Here is a 19,884-nt window from a genome sequence, read left to right as displayed (position 1 = left end):
AGTTTTTTTCTTTCCACTCCTTCTGGGTCATTCATGTGGAGGAGTGGGCTAAAAGTTGGATCCGATTTCTCAGTGTCTGATGTTGTTGCTGTATCTATTTGGGGGCTCTGGGAAAGGCACTTATCACTTTGGGGCCCAGGTACAGTTTTGTTGTATTGCTTCTCCTCTGGCATTTTTCTTGACTTTGGTCAACAGTTTGCCTCCTGAGGGAGCTGTATAGATTTGTGCTTCAGAGGCCTTCAGTTAGAGGAGGAGTCTTCCCTTGTCCCGTTTCCAGGCTTGATGCCCTAGACCCTTGCGAGGAAAAGGTCTGGTCTGCGGTGGTGCTCATGCGTTTTGACATCAGCTATGGACCATTGCCAGGCATGATGGTTCCATTCTACAGGAGGATATTTGGGGCCTGTCAGATATGATGGGAGGCTGCTTTGCACTCATTCTATTCGTGGGATGTAGCTGTGTTTTCCACGGCATGGTGCTCTCAGGCAAGGATGGCTCCTTTTCACATAGGCTAGGGAGGGTAGCCTCTGTATGATCGTGGGTAACATACTCTCTGGAATGTAGAATCTCCTTGGACACGTGCTACAGGGCAGGATTTGGGGGCGAGGGATTTCCCGTTCGCTTCTTTATTTCCCTCCCTAGGTTTGGACTGCTTTGATACATCTCACTAGTCTCTGGATTCATCTGCTGTGACTACAGGAAAGAAAATTATCAGGTAAGAATATAATTTTACCTTCAAAGCCAACTTGCATATGCAGAAGGTGTCTTCAGTTAAATATTTATTCTTTTTTTTTTCCTAGAGGCCCAGTTGTCTGCAGCTTTCCCATAATCAAAGTCCTCAGGATCTGGGCCCTCCAAGGAGATCAGCATGAGATTATTTAGTGTGCTTTGATTCATGCGATTTCTCAAACATGACTTGATCCTTTTAAGGGCAGAAAACCCCCTTTCACATTCAGCTGTGCTCACTGGGATCACTAGCCCAATATGAGCTAGTTTGGCTAAATTTGGAAACGACTCTTTGAGCTCTGATGTTGTTGCCATTTTTAGTAAAATTTGTTTTGGATTGAAGTCTTTTTATGATTGACTTCTGATCATTTTTGATGCAACTGTCCATTCTTGCATGCTACTTTCATGGAGCAAGACCTGCTTGTGTTGGAAAAATGGTCCAGTACTTGGCAACTGAAATTTAATGCCAAGAAATGTAAAGTGATGCACCTTGGGAGCGGAAATCCATGCAAAACATACACTTTGAACGGTGAAAACTTAACAAGAACTACTGCAGAAAGAGACTTGGGAGTTCTCATCCGAGAAGATATGAAAGCTGCTAACCAGGTGGAGAAAGCCTCAGCGAAGGCCAGACAAATGCTGGGTTGCATCAGAAGGAGCTTTATCAGCCGAAAGCCGTAAGTCATACTACCATTATACAGATCCATGGTGAGACCTCACCTGGAGTACTGTGTTCAATTTTGGAGGCCACATTATAGAAGGGATGTGAAGAAAATGGAGTCGATACAGAGAATGGCCACTAGGATGGTCTCAGGACTTAAAGACATCCCATATGAAGAACGCCTGATCAAACTGCGCTTATATTCTCTTGAAGAGCGCAGAGAAAGGGGGGACATGATAGAAACATTTAAATACATCATGGGTCACATCAAAGTGGAGGAGGAAATCTTTTTTCTAAAGGGTCCCACAGCGACAAGAGGGCATCCACTAAAACTTAAGGGGGGAAGATTTCATGGTGACATCAGGAAATACTTCTTCACCGAACGGGTGATTGATCGATGGAATGATCTTCCCCGCCAGGTTGTCGAGGCCAGTAGCATGTTGGACTTCAAAGGACGATGGGACAAACAGGTGGGAGCACTGCAGAGTTATGCTCAATTGATAGATACTCCAGGGAAGAAGGGTCCTTGAGTGGGCAGACTAGTTGGAGGGAGGGTTCTCAAGTGGGCAGACTTGTTGGGCCGTCGACCCTTTTCTGCCATCATATTCTATGTTTCTATGTTTCATATTTTAAAATTGGAGGGCTACCATTTTTGGAGTAATGAGCAAAAAGAATTTTAGCAGACTCACTTGAAACATTGCATTGAAAACTTTTGAAAAGCTGGAAATAATTGGCATGTCAGGGAATCTTGCATCTAGGTGCTTGACAACTGTCTCTAGGTATTTATCATATATTGCAATTTTGAATGCCATTACATCACTCTGTGTATAGACAATGCGGAGATCTGACCATTCTTCTGCCAGACAAAGATGAAGGCTTTGAAAATATCTCCCAGGAGTGCCTTTCAACTGCATGATGGACAATTTTGTGGCGAGCAAAATTGGCTCAATTTCGGTAAGATTGACATCTTGCCTTTGCCAAGCCTTAGATAAGTTGGACCACAAAGGTAATACATCTGAAAGCATCATCAGAGAGGAAACAAAATTGTACGTTTTAATACATCTGCTTAATCCTTAAGCTGTGATGTCATTTCGTTCAGTGGCCTCTCTTTCCAGCGCAGCTATGACACTCATCATGCACTGTCGTAGTTACTGTACTGCAGAGGCATGAGACAGCCATCTAGTGTCACTGGCAATTTCCAGCTTAATCTGGGGAATGTTCAGAATATTTTGCATTTCTGTTAAACCAGCCATCCTAACTGAAGAATTTTGGAAGAAATAGAACAGCTACCTTAAGATGTCATTCAGTTTTGTTAAATAAGGTATGGCAGCTGCTGCTTGGGCACTTGCAAGGGCTAATCAATGGTTTACACAGTGGCAGTTGACCAAGAGTCCAGATGTTTTATCTTTAAGCAGTTTTGCCACACCTTTCTGTTTCCCAATCATAAAAGCTGCTCCATCTGACCCTAGTCCAACCAGATTAGCAGTTTTCAAGCCTAGTCTCACTCAGTGTGTTGGTTATAGTCTCCGCTTTGCCATCACTCATACTGCGGGTTGATACAAAACTAATTTTGACCTGTAGTGACCGGGCAAACATATTTAATGTAAATAATTAATTGTTTTACAACTGAGATGTCTGTGGTTTCATCACAGAGAATACTGAAAAAATTTTCAGCGTGCCTATTTTTCAGTATGTTAGACTTTATTTCTGATGCTAAGACATCCAGCAGCTCTTGCATTATTCTTTCTGAAGTGTAATGTGCATTTTTACCAACATTGAGATGTTGTAAAAAGGAACAACCCATTTCTTTACAGTGTTCCAACAGCTTTTCAAACAACGTTGTATGTGATAACTCATTTTTTGCCAACCAATACATGGATCTTAAAGCTCCCACAAAGGCATCTCTCTGTAAATTATTTAACATAGATACAGATCTTTCAATTTGACCGATTCCAGTTTGCTCTAGTACACACTTTCCTAAAAGATCAGAAGACAACTCAATGTGTGTTTTACTTTTTTCATGGTCCAGCAAGCTTTCTTTTCGAATTCTTGTGCATGGCACATTTACCCAAGGTAACTCCCTCCTTGGGAGGTGTTTGTTTGAATATTTCATGCACAATGAGCACCACATACCATTTTCTTTGACCATTAGCCAATCAAACTCTTTAAACCATTGTTTGTTTATGCCGGATAAGCGGTGCTTAGATTTATCAATTGGCAGAGTGTGTGCTGAAAAGATTTCCCCTGATGGACCAGCCTCTGCAATGTCTTTGTCTGAAATTGCCACATCAGCAGTTGACGCTGCACCTTCATTGGTTTATGGCATCTCTTTTCTGAAATAACTGAGCAGTGTTGTTTTCTGAACACTTTTTTTACTCATGTTGGTAAAATGAAAAGTACCTATGAATAAGACTTTTGAGTGGTAACGTGGGAGCCTATTGGTTATTCAGTGCACACTTACACTATGGCAGGGCAAGATATGAACAAAAAAAGGAATGGCAGATGTGTCACTTTAACAGGAACCAGTGAGTGCTACAGGGATTTTTATTTTTTGCTTGTCTGGGCTTAACCTGTGATGAAAGAAGAGGGAAAGGCACAGCCAAGTCTGGCCCTGGACTCTTTTTTTCCCCCTTTCTAGAGGACCTACTGCTATTAAATATTTCTATAGCGTTCTCAGATGTATGCAGCGTTGCAGAGTCACAAAGAGGGAAAAGCACAGCCCAAGTCTGGCCCTGAACTCTTTTTTTTTTCCCCTTTCTGGAGGACCTACTGCTATTAAATATTTCTATAGCGCTCTCAGACGTACGCAGCGCTGCAGAGTCACAAAGAGGAAAAAGCACAGCCAAGACTGGCCCTGGACTCTTTTGTTTTCCCCTTTCTGGAGGACATACTGCTATTAAATATTTCTATAGCGCTCTCAGATGTATGCAGCGCTGCAGAGTCACAAAGAGGAAAAAGCACAGCCAAGTCTGGCCCTGGACACTTTTTTTCCCCCTTTCTGGAGGACCTACTGCTATTAAATATTTCTATAGCGTTCTCAGATGTACGCAACTCTGCACAGAGTCACAAAGAGGAAAAAGCACAGCCAAGTCTGGCCCTGGACTCTTTTTTTCCCCTTTCTGGAGGACCTACTGCTATTAAATATTTCTATAGCGCTCTCAGATGTACGCAGCGCTGCAGAGTCACAAAGAGGGAAAAGCACAGCCAAGTCTGGCCCTGGACTCTTTTTTCCTCCTTTCTGGAGGACCTACTGCTATTAAATATTTCTATAGCGTTCTCAGATGTACGCAACTCTGCACAGAGTCACAAAGAGGGAAAAGCACAGCCAAGTTTGGCCCTGGACTCTTTTTTTTCCCCTTTCTGGAGGACCTACTGCTATTAAATATTTCTATAGGTCTACCAGACAACGCAGGCTGCACAGAGTTAAAAGTAAGAAAATAGTCCCTGCTCCAAAGAGCTTACAACTTTTTTTTCTCTCCAAAAATACCCTGCTGAAAGCACTGAGGGAAGTTAGAACCCTTTCTGCCTGGTCACTCAGCACAGCAGGAAACAAATGTTCTGTCGTTGAAGGAACGGACCTTTGGAACGTGGCCGAAAATGTTTTAATAGGTCACACTATGCAAATTACCCTTCCCTGCTCACGGTGAAGGAGTAGGGGCGGGGAAGGGGTAATTTGCATAGCGTGCTAAGGCGTTGGACCAATCGAAATACAACCCCTTGGCGCGCTATGCAAATTACCCCTTCCCTGCCCGTACTCCACCGTGAGCAGTGGCGTGATTCATGGAAAATCCTTTGGTCGCTAATGCTGGTTCTTCTGCTCATGCTCAGTTAGACCTGATCTGAGCGGAAGAACAGGCATTATCCGAAGTTTGCGTGCTGAATTAAATGCTGCTGAAATTGTGGTTCAGGCAGGAAAGGTATGTTTACCTTCAAGTACGGGGTGCAGGCAAACCGGAAGAAGCAGGCGCTTGACAATTCATGCGCGAACCACCGCCGAGTCGCGAGCCCGATGTCAGATCCCGGAATCGGTCCGGCGCGGTCTCTGCAGCTGCAAAATGGCAAAATGATCTGAGTGGAAGAACAGGCATTATCCGAAGTTTGCGTGCTGAATTAAATGCTGCTGAAATTGCGGTTCAGGCAGGAAAGGTATGTTCACATTCAAGTACGGGGTGCAGGCAAACCGGAAGAAGCAGGCGCTTGACAATTCATGCGCGAACCACCGCCGAGTCGCGAGTCCGATGTCGGATCCCGGAACCGGTCCGGCGCGGTCTCTGCAGCTGCAAAATGGCAGCCGGGCGCTCACTTAAAGTAGCTGGGCGATGCGTCCGGCTGGAACACGCTAGGGAGAACACTGCGAATGTAATTGTCTCTAAATTATTTTTTTAGCCACAAGGAATCAATTGAACTGCTTGCAATAGCTGGCTGAATAAAACCATAACTCATTTCCAAGATACCTGAGGTCCTCTTTACAGCCTGGCTCTGTGCTTTTTTTAAGTGGCATTTTGTTTCATGTTCACTCTGTGTTCTGATTCTCATTTCTTCCTTTCAGAAGCTGGAATAGGTAATAACCAGTTCCTTAAGTAAGCATGATCGCTACAGGAGGTCTCCTGAGGATTTCAGCCAGGAAACAGGACCCCCTCCGAGCTAAAAGCCAAGTTCCCAAACAGAAAAGGAAAGCCAAAAAGAAACGCAAGAATGATGTGGTGGTAGTGAAGGGCAAACTGAAGCTGTGTTCTGTCTCTGGATTGATTGTTCTCTGTGGTATACTAGTACTCTTGATCGGCATTGCCTTGGCAGTTATAGGTTATTGGCCTAAAGCTAGCCAGGTATACAAGGAGAGCATGGTGCCTACACATATACATTTTTTAAGTGGGCAGGAACTTTCTGGTGCAACCAAAAACTGGTCAGACAGCCACCAGAATGCTCATGGGCCTGATCTGGAGGCACCTAAAATCAACTCCAGCAATATCACCAGGGCTTCCTTTCAGACACCGGTTTCCTCCAGCTTCTTTTCTAAAATCATCTCTGGTTACTTGCACTCAGATAAACTCAAAGTGTTTGGCCCCTTGATCATGGGCATTGGCATCTTCCTTTTCATCTGTGCTAATGCTGTGCTGCATGAAAACAGGGACAGGAAAACCAAGGTCATCAACTTGAGGGACCTGTACTCCACTGTAATTGATGTGCACAGCCTTCGCTCCAAAGATGGGGCCCCCTTAAATGGATTTGTCAACTATGTTCAATCCCGGAGCCTGGACATCAAGCCTGGTGATTCCTTCGGGGCTGGTATGCTGGCCAAAAGCTCCTGGCACTCAACCATGAGTGGCAACCTGACTCTGTCACCCTCTGATCTGAGTGATGCCAGGACTTCTTTACCTAAGTCATCTAAACAACTGAAGGAGCCCCCCAGCCTTGCTGAGGCTGTCTACAGTATCTACCGGGAGCAATCGGCTTTTGGCATGGCTGAAGCACAAGCTGCCATTCGCAGTCTCCCAAAGCAGGGCTGGAGCCAAGGAAATACAGGCTCTATAGTGTGTTCCTCCCTCAGCGCCTTTACATTGCCCATCAAGCTAGATAGTGGCTTTCTGGGGAGCAAAGGAGGTTGCAGGCCCAGCTTGAGAGGAGCCAAAGATGTCCCACAAAGGGAATTTGACTTGAACTTAATCAATGTGAAGCAACCTCACCTTCAAGGGGCATTTCTGAGACCCCACAGAGACTTGTTACAGAGGCGCCAGAGTACAAGTTGTCTACCGGATGCTAGGAAATCTCTGTCCCCTGAGCTTCAGGTTCGACTGAGGAGCCCTTCTCTTAGCAGCACAGTTCTAGGCTCCAGCCTTTTAGTCAAGGCATCTTCTTCCAATTATTCCAAGTCCCCAGACCTTGTGGATTCTCTCAACACAGCATCTGTGATCAGGAGAGTCTCTGAAAGCTCTCAGTCTGATCAGTACAGCAATAAGGGCTACACATATCTGGAGGAGGCTGGCACCTCCTTTGAGTCTATTGACAACACCTTAGCCAGTAGCTCCGAGAACCGAACTGGGGACTCCTTCCTGAAGGATGCCAAAAAAGAGTAAATGGTAGAAAGATCTCAGAATCTTCAGAGACAATATACAAATAAGGAAAAACTCCTCATGATTTCCAGATCACATACTACTCAAGTAGTGGAAGACGGAGATCTAGAAAGCACTGGAATTTAAAATGCATCATTTTCTTTGGCATCACAACACTCTAAAATTTCCCGTCTCTCTGTGGATTAATTACTGGAAATCAGTCGGTATCCAAAGATCTGCCATATACGTTTTCATTTACATTCAATAAATTCCTGTTGATCACATCAAGTGAAACAACTGTCTGTCCAATTGTGATTGTATGTTTTGTGCAAGGGAAACTGTATTAAAAAATGAAGGGTCTAGTAACTAACAGTTCCTTTATCTTTCTTAGGATCAAACTAACTGCCTGAATTTTTAAAATAAAATTGTGCACTTTATTCCTTCCTTTTGCTCTGGTTTCCTTTTCCTGTTGATAATTTATCAATAACTGCTAAGGAAGTAAAACAACCATTTTTGGTTTTGCCTTTCCTAATCCCCAAGCAGCAAGCCTGCCTTAAATTCAGCAGAAGTTATTTTATTTATTTATTTTTTACAATGTGTTAAAATAGAGTCTGTAATCCTATGGCCTGAGGTATGACGTTGACATCATAATCTATACACATTTGTTTCATTGTGCTTATCAGAATCACTCTGGCGATGGGACTGTGTTTTCTTATTATACGAGTTGGACAGGTCTATCTTTATCTACATTTTAAAGTTGACACAGGTTGCTTTCCTGAGTAGTACTGCATATTTACTGATTATTAGCATCAATGAATTTTAATAAAAAAAAGTTTACAGTTCAATATATCACACATGCTTACTCATTGATTATGCATGAGGAATGTTTTCTTTTATAAAGTCATGTACATTTTTAAAACAGACTTGTTTAGACTTGCCAGATGGCGCTAGTGAGTTCTGTGCAAATTTCAAAGACAGAATTATTACCATGTTTCGCCTGAAGAGTGTTTTCTGAACTCACAAAAAATGTTTTGTTTTTTTTCAAAAAGCCAGCAAAGCAGCTAGGTACAGATGATATCTTTGTAAGGTTAACAAATGTTCAAATGAGTTAACTTTCTAGACTACTAAATTCACTTCTAAATATTTGTTAGGCTTGTAACTATCTAATGCCACCCAGCTATTTGTTAGTCTTTAATCATGTTGTCATCGTCTTACCTAGTTGTATTTTGCTAATATCATCTAAGCCAATGCTTTCAACCCAGTCATCAGGGCATACTCAGCCAGCTGGGTTTTCAGGATATCCATAATGCATATACTGTACATGAGAGAGATCTTAATGTACTGCCTCCTTTAGATAACCTGAAAACCCAGCTGCCTGTGTATGCCCTGATGACTGGGTTGATTTGGGTATGCCCCAAAGATTGGGTTGAGAACCACTGGTCTAAGTAGCTAGGGTTTATCTCAGTGCATGATTCACCCGTTGCAGAAAATACATTAGACTTATGAGCAGTCTACTCATAATTTATGTAAAATACCTGACCTGCACTGTAAAATATGAGTCAAGTTCTCATTATGGAACTTGAAAAGGCCATTGCATAGCTTAAACATTACTATTGTCTCATTTTTTAATGTAGAAACTATGGCTAAAGACTTTCTCCATTATGCATGGTGGGCATATTTAAGCTAACAAAACCACAGCAAAGGAGACAAAAACCAATGAAGTACCGTATTTTCGCGGATATAACGCGCACCTGTGTAAAACGCGCACAGGGGTATAGCGCGCAGAAATCACGATGATATGTACCAAAACTTTTCTATACCGCGCTCAGGCATATAACGCGCATGATGCCCGACGCTCCTTTCGCCCGCCCTGACTTTCCGTGCGCTGTCCCGACTCTCCGTTCACCCCCCCTGACTTCCGTGCACTGTCCCCCCTTGAAGTCCTGTCCCCCCTTGAAGGTCTGTCCCCATCCTGAAAGCCTGATGCCCCCCCCCGACGTCCGATACATCCCCCCCCCGGCAGGACCACTCGCACCCTCACCCCGAAGGACCGCCGACTCCCCAACAATATCGGGCCAGGAGGGAGCCCAAACCCTCCTGGCCACGGCGACCCCCTAACCCCACCCCGCACTACATTACGGGCAGGAGGGATCCCAGGCCCTCCTGCCCTCGACGCAAACCCCCCTCCCCCCCCAACGACCGCCCCCACCCCAAGAACCTCCGCCCGTCCCCCAGCCGACCCGCGACCCCCCTGGCCGACCCACACCCCCCTTCCCCGTACCTTTGGAAGTTGGCCGGACAGACGGGAGCCAAACCCGCCTGTCCGGCAGGCAGCCAACGAAGGAATGAGGCCGGATTGGCCCATCCGTCCTAAAGCTCCGCCTACTGGTGGGGCCTAAGGCGCGTGGGCCAATCAGAATAGGCCCTGGAGCCTTAGGTCCCACCTGGGGGCGCGGCCTGAGGCACATGGGCCAAACCCGACCATGTGTCTCAGGCCGCGCCCCCAGGTGGGACCTAAGGCTCCAGGGCCTATTCTGATTGGCCCACGCGCCTTAGGCCCCACCAGTAGGCGGAGCTTTAGGACGGATGGGCCAATCCGGCCTCATTCCTTCGTTGGCTGCCTGCCGGACAGGCGGGTTTGGCTCCCGTCTGTCCGGCCAACTTCCAAAGGTACGGGGAAGGGGGGTGGGGGGGTCGGCCAGGGGGTCGCGGGTCGGCTGGGGGGGCGGTCGGAGGTTCTTGGGGGGGGCGGTCGTTGGAGGGAGGGGGGTTTGCGTCGAGGGCAGGAGGGCCTGGGATCCCTCCTGCCCGTAATGTAGTGCGGGGTGGGGGTAGGGGGTCGCCGTGGCCAGGAGGGTTTGGGCTCCCTCCTGGCCCGATATTGTCGGGAAGTCGGCGGTCCTTCGGGGGGGGGGGATGTATCGGACGTCGGGGAGTCGGCCGGGCAAGAGGGCTTGGGCTCCCTCTTGCTCCGATCGTGGATGCGGGTGCGGGTGGGAGCGCGTGCGAGCGGTCGTTCGGGGTGGGGGTGCGAGCGGTCCTGCTGGGGGGGTGAATCGGGCGTCGGGCGGGGTGGGAACTATGTTTAAAAACTTTTCTATACCGCGCTCAGGCATATAACGCGCGAGGGGTATGCGCGGTAGGTAAAATCGCGTATAACGCGCGCGTTATATCCGCGAAAATACGGTAATCACTTTGTATAAATACGCTTTATAATGTAGGTAAACTTGTAACCCAGTCTGAGCTCTTCTGGGAGGACATGATATAAAACCAAATAAATAAATAAACCAAGATGAATTTATTGAGCTATTCAAGGATGACCCAATAAATTCATCTTGGTTTACTCCACTGGTTTTTTCTCCTTCACTGTAGTTTTGTTAGCTACTGATCTGCAGAGGATTTTTTGTCTTCTGTTTTCTTGGGCATATTTAAGCAGCATGTCCTACATTTTTAATTATGGTAAATTTTATCTGTATAAACAGAAGTAAGAGTCAACAAAGTAGTTGTGAGTGGCATCTTTTTATTGAACTAACTATTTGTGGCTAGCTTTTGCGAGCTAGGGTTCCTTTGTCAGGAATCAACTAATCTGACAAATGTAGCTCTAATGGCCTCAGCTTGTATGCTGGAATTTCCCCCCCCCCTTTTTTTTTACAAAACCATAGCATGGTTTTTAGTGCTGGCAGTAGCAGCAACTACTCCAACTCTTATAGAATTCCTATGAGCGTTGGAGCTGTTACCGCCATGGTTTTGTAAAAAGAGGGGGATAGTTTTTAATATCCAAATGGACCACTACATTATTTTACGTGGATAAATAAAACAATATATGGATATTATGAAAAAAGAAATTGTTTTATTCCAGTAGACTTTTTTTTATTTGTTTATTGGCAATGATGTACACAGCAATAACACCTCAGGTCTTCTGTAGCACATGAATGTAAATGGTATCTAAATGTTAATTTTTATTCTTAAGTGCCCTGAACTTAATAAAAATTGAGTTGCACAGGAATAAACAAGTTTACTCCTGTTCCTGAATGACATGTCAGACATAATACTTGAGACTTTCTTGGCAGCATCAAAGAGACTGATTGATTAAGAATAGAGCTTGTAGCAGAGGATAGCAATATTGTCCAAGAATAACACAGGACTGCTGTTGATGATCTATGCTAGTGGTCTCAAACTCGTGGCCCGCCAGGTACTATTTTGAGGCCCACGGTATGTTTATCATAATCACAAGAGTAAAATAAAACAGTTTCTTGATCATATGTCTCTTTAGCTATAAATTACAATATTATTATTAAGATTTAGACAAAAGGAAAGATTTATAAACTATAAAGAGTTTTACCTCATGCAAAATTGTCATTTCTTTAATAAGACATTAACTATTTTTTCTGAGGCCCTCCAAGTACCTACAAATCCAAAATGTGGCCCTGCAAAGGGTTTCAGTTTGAGACATCTGATCCATGCTAACAAAGGATGGAGCTTAGTTTAAACATAAGGGTCAGATACTCTTATTACTGACATTTATTCTATTATTAAAACAGTAGATTTATAAAGTAGACCATAGTCTAATGATTTATGTTCCTTAAAATGTGTCGATAGATCAAGGAAAAAGGAGAACCACTGTGTACTCACCTTAAAAGGACATATACAATAAAAGGATATCTCTAAACATAATGAGGGGAAAAAACTTCAAATTTCCCTATTTGTCAAAAAACCAGAGTTTTTGCAAAGACAATGTGTTGGGGTGTAGATTCTTATCATAGGTCAAAACCTCATTGTGATGTTGAATGCGAAAATTTTTTTTTATAATTTCCAAGAAATAATCCACATTATTGGCTCCTTTTACTAAGGTACGCTAGCGTTTTTAGTGCACGCTCAAAATTGTTGCGCGCTAAACCGTGTGGTACACTTCTAGAATAACGCCAGCTCAATGCTGGCATTAAGGTCTAGCGCGTGTGGCAATTTAGTGCACGCTATTCCGCACTTTTGTAAAAAGAGCCATATGTATCAAAATCCATGTATGTTTTTTTAAAAATTATTTAAGTGAAATATCGTATCAGTAATCACAGTGAACTTGCTGCTTGAAAAGGACTGCGGTAGAACAACCACAAAGCTTTCAGTCTCATAACAATGCTGAGAAAATGAAAAACACAGCAAACTATAGAAGAATACTTATCTTGAATGGCCTTAATGGAGGCCTGGCTGTTTCGCTTATAGCTTTATCAAGGGGTGTGTCCTCCACCTGTGCCAGTATCGGCAACATTGTCTGCAAGTCACATACAAAGTTTAAACCAGCATACAGCTGGGTCATTCTGATCTTATTGTCGATCCTTTTGAAGAACATGTTAAGCCAACAATAAGATCACAGTGGCAAGTACATGTGTAGATTTTTGGGTCAACCAAAACCATGGCCCTTGAAATCTCTGCATGGTGAGGATCTCCACATGAAAATAGCAGTTCAGCTTACATACAAGTGTAAATAGAGATTTTAAACAGTTGCTATTTACAAGTGGGGAACCTCACCATGTAAGGGCCACAATTTTGATCATATAAACTCTCTAGTTTCCCTTAATAATCTGCAAGCTTTTTTCCCAATGTGCTACCTTATTATATTGCTACTAAAAATTTACCCTATGGGTGATTCTGAAAAGATATTTTGTCTGAAAGGCAAAGATTAATCCAAAGTGAAAATAAACATATTCTTTATTAGGAAAAGAAAATGCATCAGTTTTTTTCTACAGAAAATAAAGTTAATGTATGCTCTGCGGAACATGTATTCTCCAAATAAGATAATTTTACAAAGACAAATGGGTTAATTTATCAAGGCAGCACTGATCATGCAGGCAGTAGTACTAAATGCCTTACATTGTGCTGCCACAAGTTTATCATCCAGCACTAAATTAATGAGGCATTGACAATTCTGGTCCAGATACATTAATTTTATGGCACAGAGCAAGAACTAGTGTTCAATAAATAAGTCCAACTGGCTAATTCAGCCCTTTTGCTTGGTATTTGACCTGCAGTCAAAAGGCTCCCAGTACCATTATGAATGCAAAATTTAGAGCAAGTCCAGACCTTGCCCTACCAAATTAAATGAAGGCATTGCATTTCTTAATCTTTAATCCATCTTGTGATAGTCATAACAGAAATTTAGAGAGGGGCAGTTCATTATTTCATCTTTAAAGAGAAAATATTAAGTACTGTATACAATCTAGCCCCCTCCCCCCCCCTTTTTTACCATTGTGGAAGACGTTTTTAGCACCAGCCAGCGCACTGAATGCTCTGCACTTCTCTGACGGTCATAGAGTTCCTTTGAGTGTTGGAGCAGCAGAGAATATTCAGTGCGCTGGCCAGCACTAAAATCCTCTTCCTTTGGGGTTCTTTCACTTAACCTCCTCTTCTATGAAACTGTACTAGCAGTTTCTAGCAGGGGGAGCCATGCTGAAGAGCCCACGCTGCTCCCAATGCTCATTGGAACTCTGAGTGTCGGGATCAGCGCGGATCTGTGCGTTAAAAACCACTAACGCAGTTTTGTAGAAGAGGGGGGTAAGTTGTGGTAAGTAAAAGAACATGCTTACTGTAGTTTAAGATGGCTTACCGCAAGATGCGCTCAAGCATCCTGTGGTAGGTTTGAAATCAGCATGTGCATTCTGTGTGCAAAAAAAATATTTTTAAAAAAATTTTTGTTCAGAGGGGGTGTGTCTGTATTAATCAGCGCAGCTACAATACATGTGCTAACTGATTAGCACGAGCCCTTACCGTCAAGACAGGTCAGTAAGTGCTCTTGTGCTAATCTTTTTAATGTTGCATGGCAATTGAGTAAAAAGTAGAAATTCAGCCATTTTACTGCTTCAGTTGTCGTATCTCAAAAAAAGATATAGTAGAATTAGAAAAGATTGAAAGAAAAATGACCAAAATGATAAAGAGAATGGCTTCAGTTAAAATGGCTTTAGCACACAGAAAAAACTCATGTAAGGGAGAGTTAAGGCCAATTTTTATCACAGCTTAGTAAAAGAACCCCTTATTTTTTATTTTGCTCTTTTTGTAGCCTATTATTTTATTTGTTTTTCTTTTCCACTGTTTGAATTTTAGATTAGGCGACTTGGCTCCTGGGATTTTTCCAGATCTGAAAATATATATGTTAGGAGAGGAAAGAGATGAATTGTTTATATATAAGCAGGGATGATGCTGTATAGGTATATGTACATTTATATAATGCATGTGTTTAGGATGTGGATTTGGGACATATTTATCATTATAGGTCCTGACTGTATGTTAGGTTGCATATTGCCAGGCTTTCCAAACTCATCATAAGAAAATAAGAATAGCTATACCAGGTCAGACCAATGGTCCATCTAACCCAGTGGGCTGTTTACACAGTTATTAATCCAGGTCAGAAATAGCAAAATTCTATTCTACTAATCCCAGGGCAAGTGGTGGCTTCCCTATGTCTGTCCCAATAGCAGACTATTTACTTTCCTTCCAGGAACTTGTCCAAACCTTTTTTAAACCCAGCTGTTACCACATCGTCTGACAATGAGTTCCAGAGCTTAACTATTCTTTGAGCAAAAAAAATATTTTGCTCTATTTGCTTTAAAAGTATTTCCATGTAATTTCATTCCCTAGTCTTCATAATTTTTTTTGAAGAATGAAAAATCAATTCACGTTTACCCATGCTACACCACTCAGGATTTTGTAGACCTCAGTCATATCTCCCCTCAGCTGTCTCTTTTACAAACTGAAAAACCCTGACCTCTTTAGGCTTTCCTCACATGAGAGGAGTTCCATTCTCTTTATCATTTTGGTCATTTTCCTTTCAGTCTTTTCTAATTCTACTATATCTTTTTTTGAGATACGACAACCAGAATTGAACAAAATATTCACGGTGAAGTTGCACCATGAAGTAATATAGAGGCATTATAATATTGGTCTTATTTACCATTCCTTGGCAGGTGGACTGAGATAGGGCTCCACCTTCCATATAACATCCTTCAGGTCCAGCACTTCTCCACCGCCCCCCCCCCCCCCCCCCCACACACACACACACATATGCTATGTTACCTGCCTGCCGGGTCCACATGCTACAGCAGCAGAGAGTACTAAAAACTGCTACTCTGGCTGACGGGGCCTTTTCTCTGCCATGGTTTACTCACAGGAAGTTGCATCAGAGCTGTGAAATGTGGCAGAGGAAAGGCTTCACTGGAGAGGCAGCTTTTAGTTCTGTCTTTGCCACTATAGTTTGTTGGTATGGCAGGTGTGTAATAATTAGCTGAACACTGGGGGGGGGGGGGGGGGGAGACATGTCAGACCTAGAGAGAGTGCATGGTGATGGGAGAGAGGTGTTTGACCTAGGCACACAGAAGAGAGGGTTCAGCTGCAAGCAGCCCTGGGCATTTTGCTGGGCTTGCTCAATGGTAACTATGCCCCTGCACAGGGGAAAAAAAAGCAATAGAGTATATGAAAACGTAAAGCTGAAGGCCTAAAAAGGACCAGGACTTCAAGATATAGCAGCAACTGGGATTATTTCAAGGAGTGAATAGCACTTAGAGTCTGCCGAGGAAGAAGCGCACAAAGGTGGCTGGTGAGGATGAGGTGAGAGATCTGCCCATAGAGAAAAGACAGAGAACGCCATCAAGCTGGATGTTAGCGGCCCTAGAATTTGCCAGCAACAGAATATCTCACTGAAGATGGTTCTGGGCTATGTGCAGATAGCCAGGGACTTCATGACTATGTGACTGAGGGCTTTGCTGAAGTAAGGTAAGAATTCCAAACCCTCAACTCTGGCTTCTTTGCTTCCACAAAATGTGGCAGTTACACCACCAGTTACACCATCCTTTGCCTGCTCACTATGCAACTTGTCACATCCTCTTGTCGCTCTACCTAGCCCCATCTCTGTGCCTGGCTCTACATTTACCAATGCCTTAACTTCACTGGGAATGGGGCACTTTGATTAAATCATCACACTAACACACAAGAAATGTATATAGACAAGTTATGGCCTTGCAGCTACAGATGGGCTCAGCTTAGGGGGGTGGGGAGAGGGGGAAGGCGTTTTCTGATGTACTGCCTTCCCTTCCTCATTACTGTCTGTGCTTTGCAACAGGGAAACCTGAGATTCAACCTTCTTACAACTGAGGGTGAGGTTGTGGAGCATGCAGCAGGTCAGGAAAATGTCACATGTGGTAGCTGGAGTGTAGAGCCACAACCTATTCAGAAACCTGAAGTGAAATTTCAATATTCCCAAAGTCCTCTTTTATCGTAGCTGTGGTATGCCTGTGAGCGCTATTAAAGTTCTCTTTTATTGCTTTCTTAGGATAATCTATGGTCATAAGTGCAAGGTCACATAACCCTGGCCTTTTTTTGTTACTTGCAAATCCCTGCCCATGTTTAAAAGTACATATTGTTTTCCTTTTTTTTTTTTTTTTTATGAAAACAATTTTGATGTCTTGATTTGTGGTATCTCAAAGAAATATGACACCCACCCACAAACTCAAGTCCCCGGAAAGACAGAGCTATCCCCATCCCCACAGATAACTGTGGGAAACCATCCTGTCATTCTTTAGTGTCTTTCTCAACCTCAGTCCTTCTACACCAGCATTATTCAATGCAAGGCTTGAGGGTCAGTGGTTGTGCTTATTCATACTCTGATTCTTCCCTCACCCCTTAAAATATGACATAGGAATGGTTTCCCACAGTTAACTGCAGGAACAGGGACAAATTCTGTCCCGTGTCATTCTCTGTGGAGTAAGAGAGGGGATGGACAAGGACAGGTTGTTGAAAAGAGGAGGCTTAGAGAGCAAGAGAGTATTATGAAGAGAAAGATGATAGAGAAAGTCAGAGATTCCGGATTTCTCAAATGAAGCAAAATATCATCCGCATATGCAGAAACTTTATATTCCCAACCTGAATAAGGAATACCCTGAATCTCCTTTGATTGTTGTATAGCCAATAAAAGGGGTTCCAATACAATATCAAACAATAAAGGAGACAACAGACAACCTTGTCTAACTCCCCTCTGTAAGTCAAAATTTTTAGACAAATTATTATTAATATACAATTTAGCAGAGTATAGGACCGTGAAGGTTTTGCCTATATCTAAAGAAGTTCCTGAAGGTAATGTGATTGTTTCTGGGATTGTTTGTAAATGTTGTGAAACCATATAATTTTAGTTTTGTTGTGTTTAGCTTAAGTTTGTTGATTGTGGCTATCTATCCAATTAGCCTAGAAGACCACCACATTCTGCATCCAACTCAATCTGGATTCAGAGCTAATCACAGCACAGAAACACTTATGTTATCTTTACTAGATATAGCCCGACAGCACCTCAGCAAAGGAAACAAGTTACTAATCATCCAACTCGATCTTTCAGCAGCATTCGACTTAGTAGACCATCCCATACTACTCCAGATACTAGATGCCATAGGAATATCAGGTAGAGTTCACAACTGGTTCCAAGGTTTCCTTAAAACAAGATCATACAGAGTTAAGTCAAAAGATCTTATATCCGACTCATGGTCAAACCCCTGCGGAGTGCCACAAGGATCACCACTATCGCCCTTACTATTCAACCTCTTCATAGCTTCCCTAGGCACAACCCTAGATGCTCTAAATAAAACATCATTCAGCTACGCGGACGACATAACCATCCTCCTCCCCTTCGACATCCAAGACCCCATCTCCAAAGGACGCCTGAAAACAATACTGGAAACAGTAGAAAAATGGATGATGAACCATAAGCTGAAACTGAACTCTGATAAAACCAAATTCCTACTACTAGAGAAGGAAAAAAAACATCCTTAACAGAACTGGAAGTAAACGTAATCAAGTATCCAATACAGAGCACCCTCAAAATTCTGGGAATACAATTAGACAGATGCTGCACAATGCAGACACAAATCCACAAAATCATACAAAAAGCATTCTTCACCATGCGAAACCTAAGAAAAATAAGAAAATTCTTTAACAAAGATCATTACAGGATCATTGTCCAATCCCTTATACTTAGTATCTTAGACTACTGCAACAGCCTCTACCTACCATGCCCAAACAACATGATAAAACAACTACAGACCGTTCAGAACACAGCCCTCACACTCATCTACTCGCTTAGCAAATTTGACCACATTACCGCTGCCTATGTAGACTCTCACTGGCTACCGATAAAAGCAAGAACTCAATTCAAGTTCTACTGTCTACTATTTAAAGTAACCCATGGTATAGCCCCCAGTTACCTAAACAACCGCCTATGCCGTTACCTCTCACCCAGAACAAGGAGAACTCAGAACCTATTCACCTTCCCCCCTCACAATGGTACCCGACGTAAGAAACTATACGACAACCTTATAGCGACACAGGCAGCGAAAATTGACCCTACATTCACCAAACTGATGATCAAAACAACAGACATTAAAGTGTTTCGAAAAGAAATCAAAACATTTCTATTCAAAAAACACTTCCCTACATTCTAACCTCCACCCTAGTCGCACATGCATTCTCCCTCGTGAATAACACATTAGTCAACTCCTCAAACCATACCCCCAATATATATTCAGATACCTAAATAAGCAACCACCATCTGTATCCAGTAAACCTCTTCCTTCAATGTTATGTAATTATCTTCTGTTACCCGAATGTATTGTAATTCTCCACTGTATTCTGTAACTAGTCTTTAAGCCCGTTACATTAACGGGTGCTAGAACATATGTGTGTGTGTCTGTCTTTATTTCTTTCTCTCTCTCTCCTTAGCCGCTTTCTTTCTTTCTTTCTGCCTTTCTTTTTCCTTGGCTGTCCATCACCACCCCTTGCCTGCTCCCCCTGACCATTTTCCCTTCCTTTTACCTCCCCTGTGTCCACCACCACCCCTTCACTGCTCTCCTTATGCAGCAGTAGCCCTTCTCCCTTTGTTTTACCTCCCCCCTGTCCAGCAGCATCTCTTTCCTTCTCCCCCTGTCCAACATTAGTCCTCCGTTCCTTTTTCTTCACCCCCCTGTCCATCAGCATCTCTTTCCTTCTTCCCCTGTCCAGCAGTAGGAATCCCTTCCTTTTTTATCCCCCCTCCTCCTTCTTTTCCCTATGATACTCTTACCTTGCTCTGCCCCTGATCAGAGGTTCCCGACAGCCGCCCAGTTGCACCCATTGGAAAAGTTCCCACTGCCGCATCCCGCACCCCTCCTGATGCGGCTCCCGCTGTCCTTTCTGTCTGTCTCTGTCCCTGGCCCCCTTTGCCTGTCTGTCTTTCTGTGTATCTCCCTGCCCCTGTGTCTTTCTTCTTTTCTTTCTGTCTCCCTTCCTCCCTCTGTCTATCTGTTCAAAGCAGCATTCCATCCTCCTCCATTTCCCTCCCCCCACACCAGTTCCCTGTGCACCTGCCCCTGTGTCTCTTTTATTTTGTTTGTGTTTCTCGTCCTCTCTCTGTCTGTCTGTCCAAAGCAGCATTCCCTCCCCCTCCAT

At 43.4% G+C, this 19,884-nt stretch overlaps 1 protein-coding gene across 1 annotated transcript; it reads left to right on the top strand.

The window, feature by feature from the left end:
* Window positions 1–5,135: 5,135 nt before the first annotated feature.
* Window positions 5,136–7,871, top strand: TMEM200C (transmembrane protein 200C). The gene is made up of 2 exons (XM_033934968.1): window positions 5,136–5,530; window positions 5,934–7,871. Exon 2 carries the CDS (start codon window positions 5,971–5,973, stop codon window positions 7,456–7,458), a length of 1,488 nt encoding a protein of 495 aa, XP_033790859.1. The 5' UTR covers window positions 5,136–5,530; window positions 5,934–5,970; the 3' UTR covers window positions 7,459–7,871.
* The last annotated feature ends 12,013 nt before the right edge of the window (window positions 7,872–19,884 follow it).

The sequence above is a fragment of the Geotrypetes seraphini genome, chromosome 2 (genome assembly GCF_902459505.1).
Source record: "Geotrypetes seraphini chromosome 2, aGeoSer1.1, whole genome shotgun sequence".
In the NCBI taxonomy this organism is placed as follows: Eukaryota; Metazoa; Chordata; class Amphibia; order Gymnophiona; family Dermophiidae; genus Geotrypetes; species Geotrypetes seraphini.
This window is presented reverse-complemented; position numbering and strand designations above follow the sequence as displayed.

Excerpts from the sequence above, each read along its gene's own strand:
- TMEM200C (XM_033934968.1), top strand. The coding sequence starts at position 5,971 with ATGATCGCTACAGGAGGTCTCCTGAGGATTTCAGCCAGGAAACAGGAC.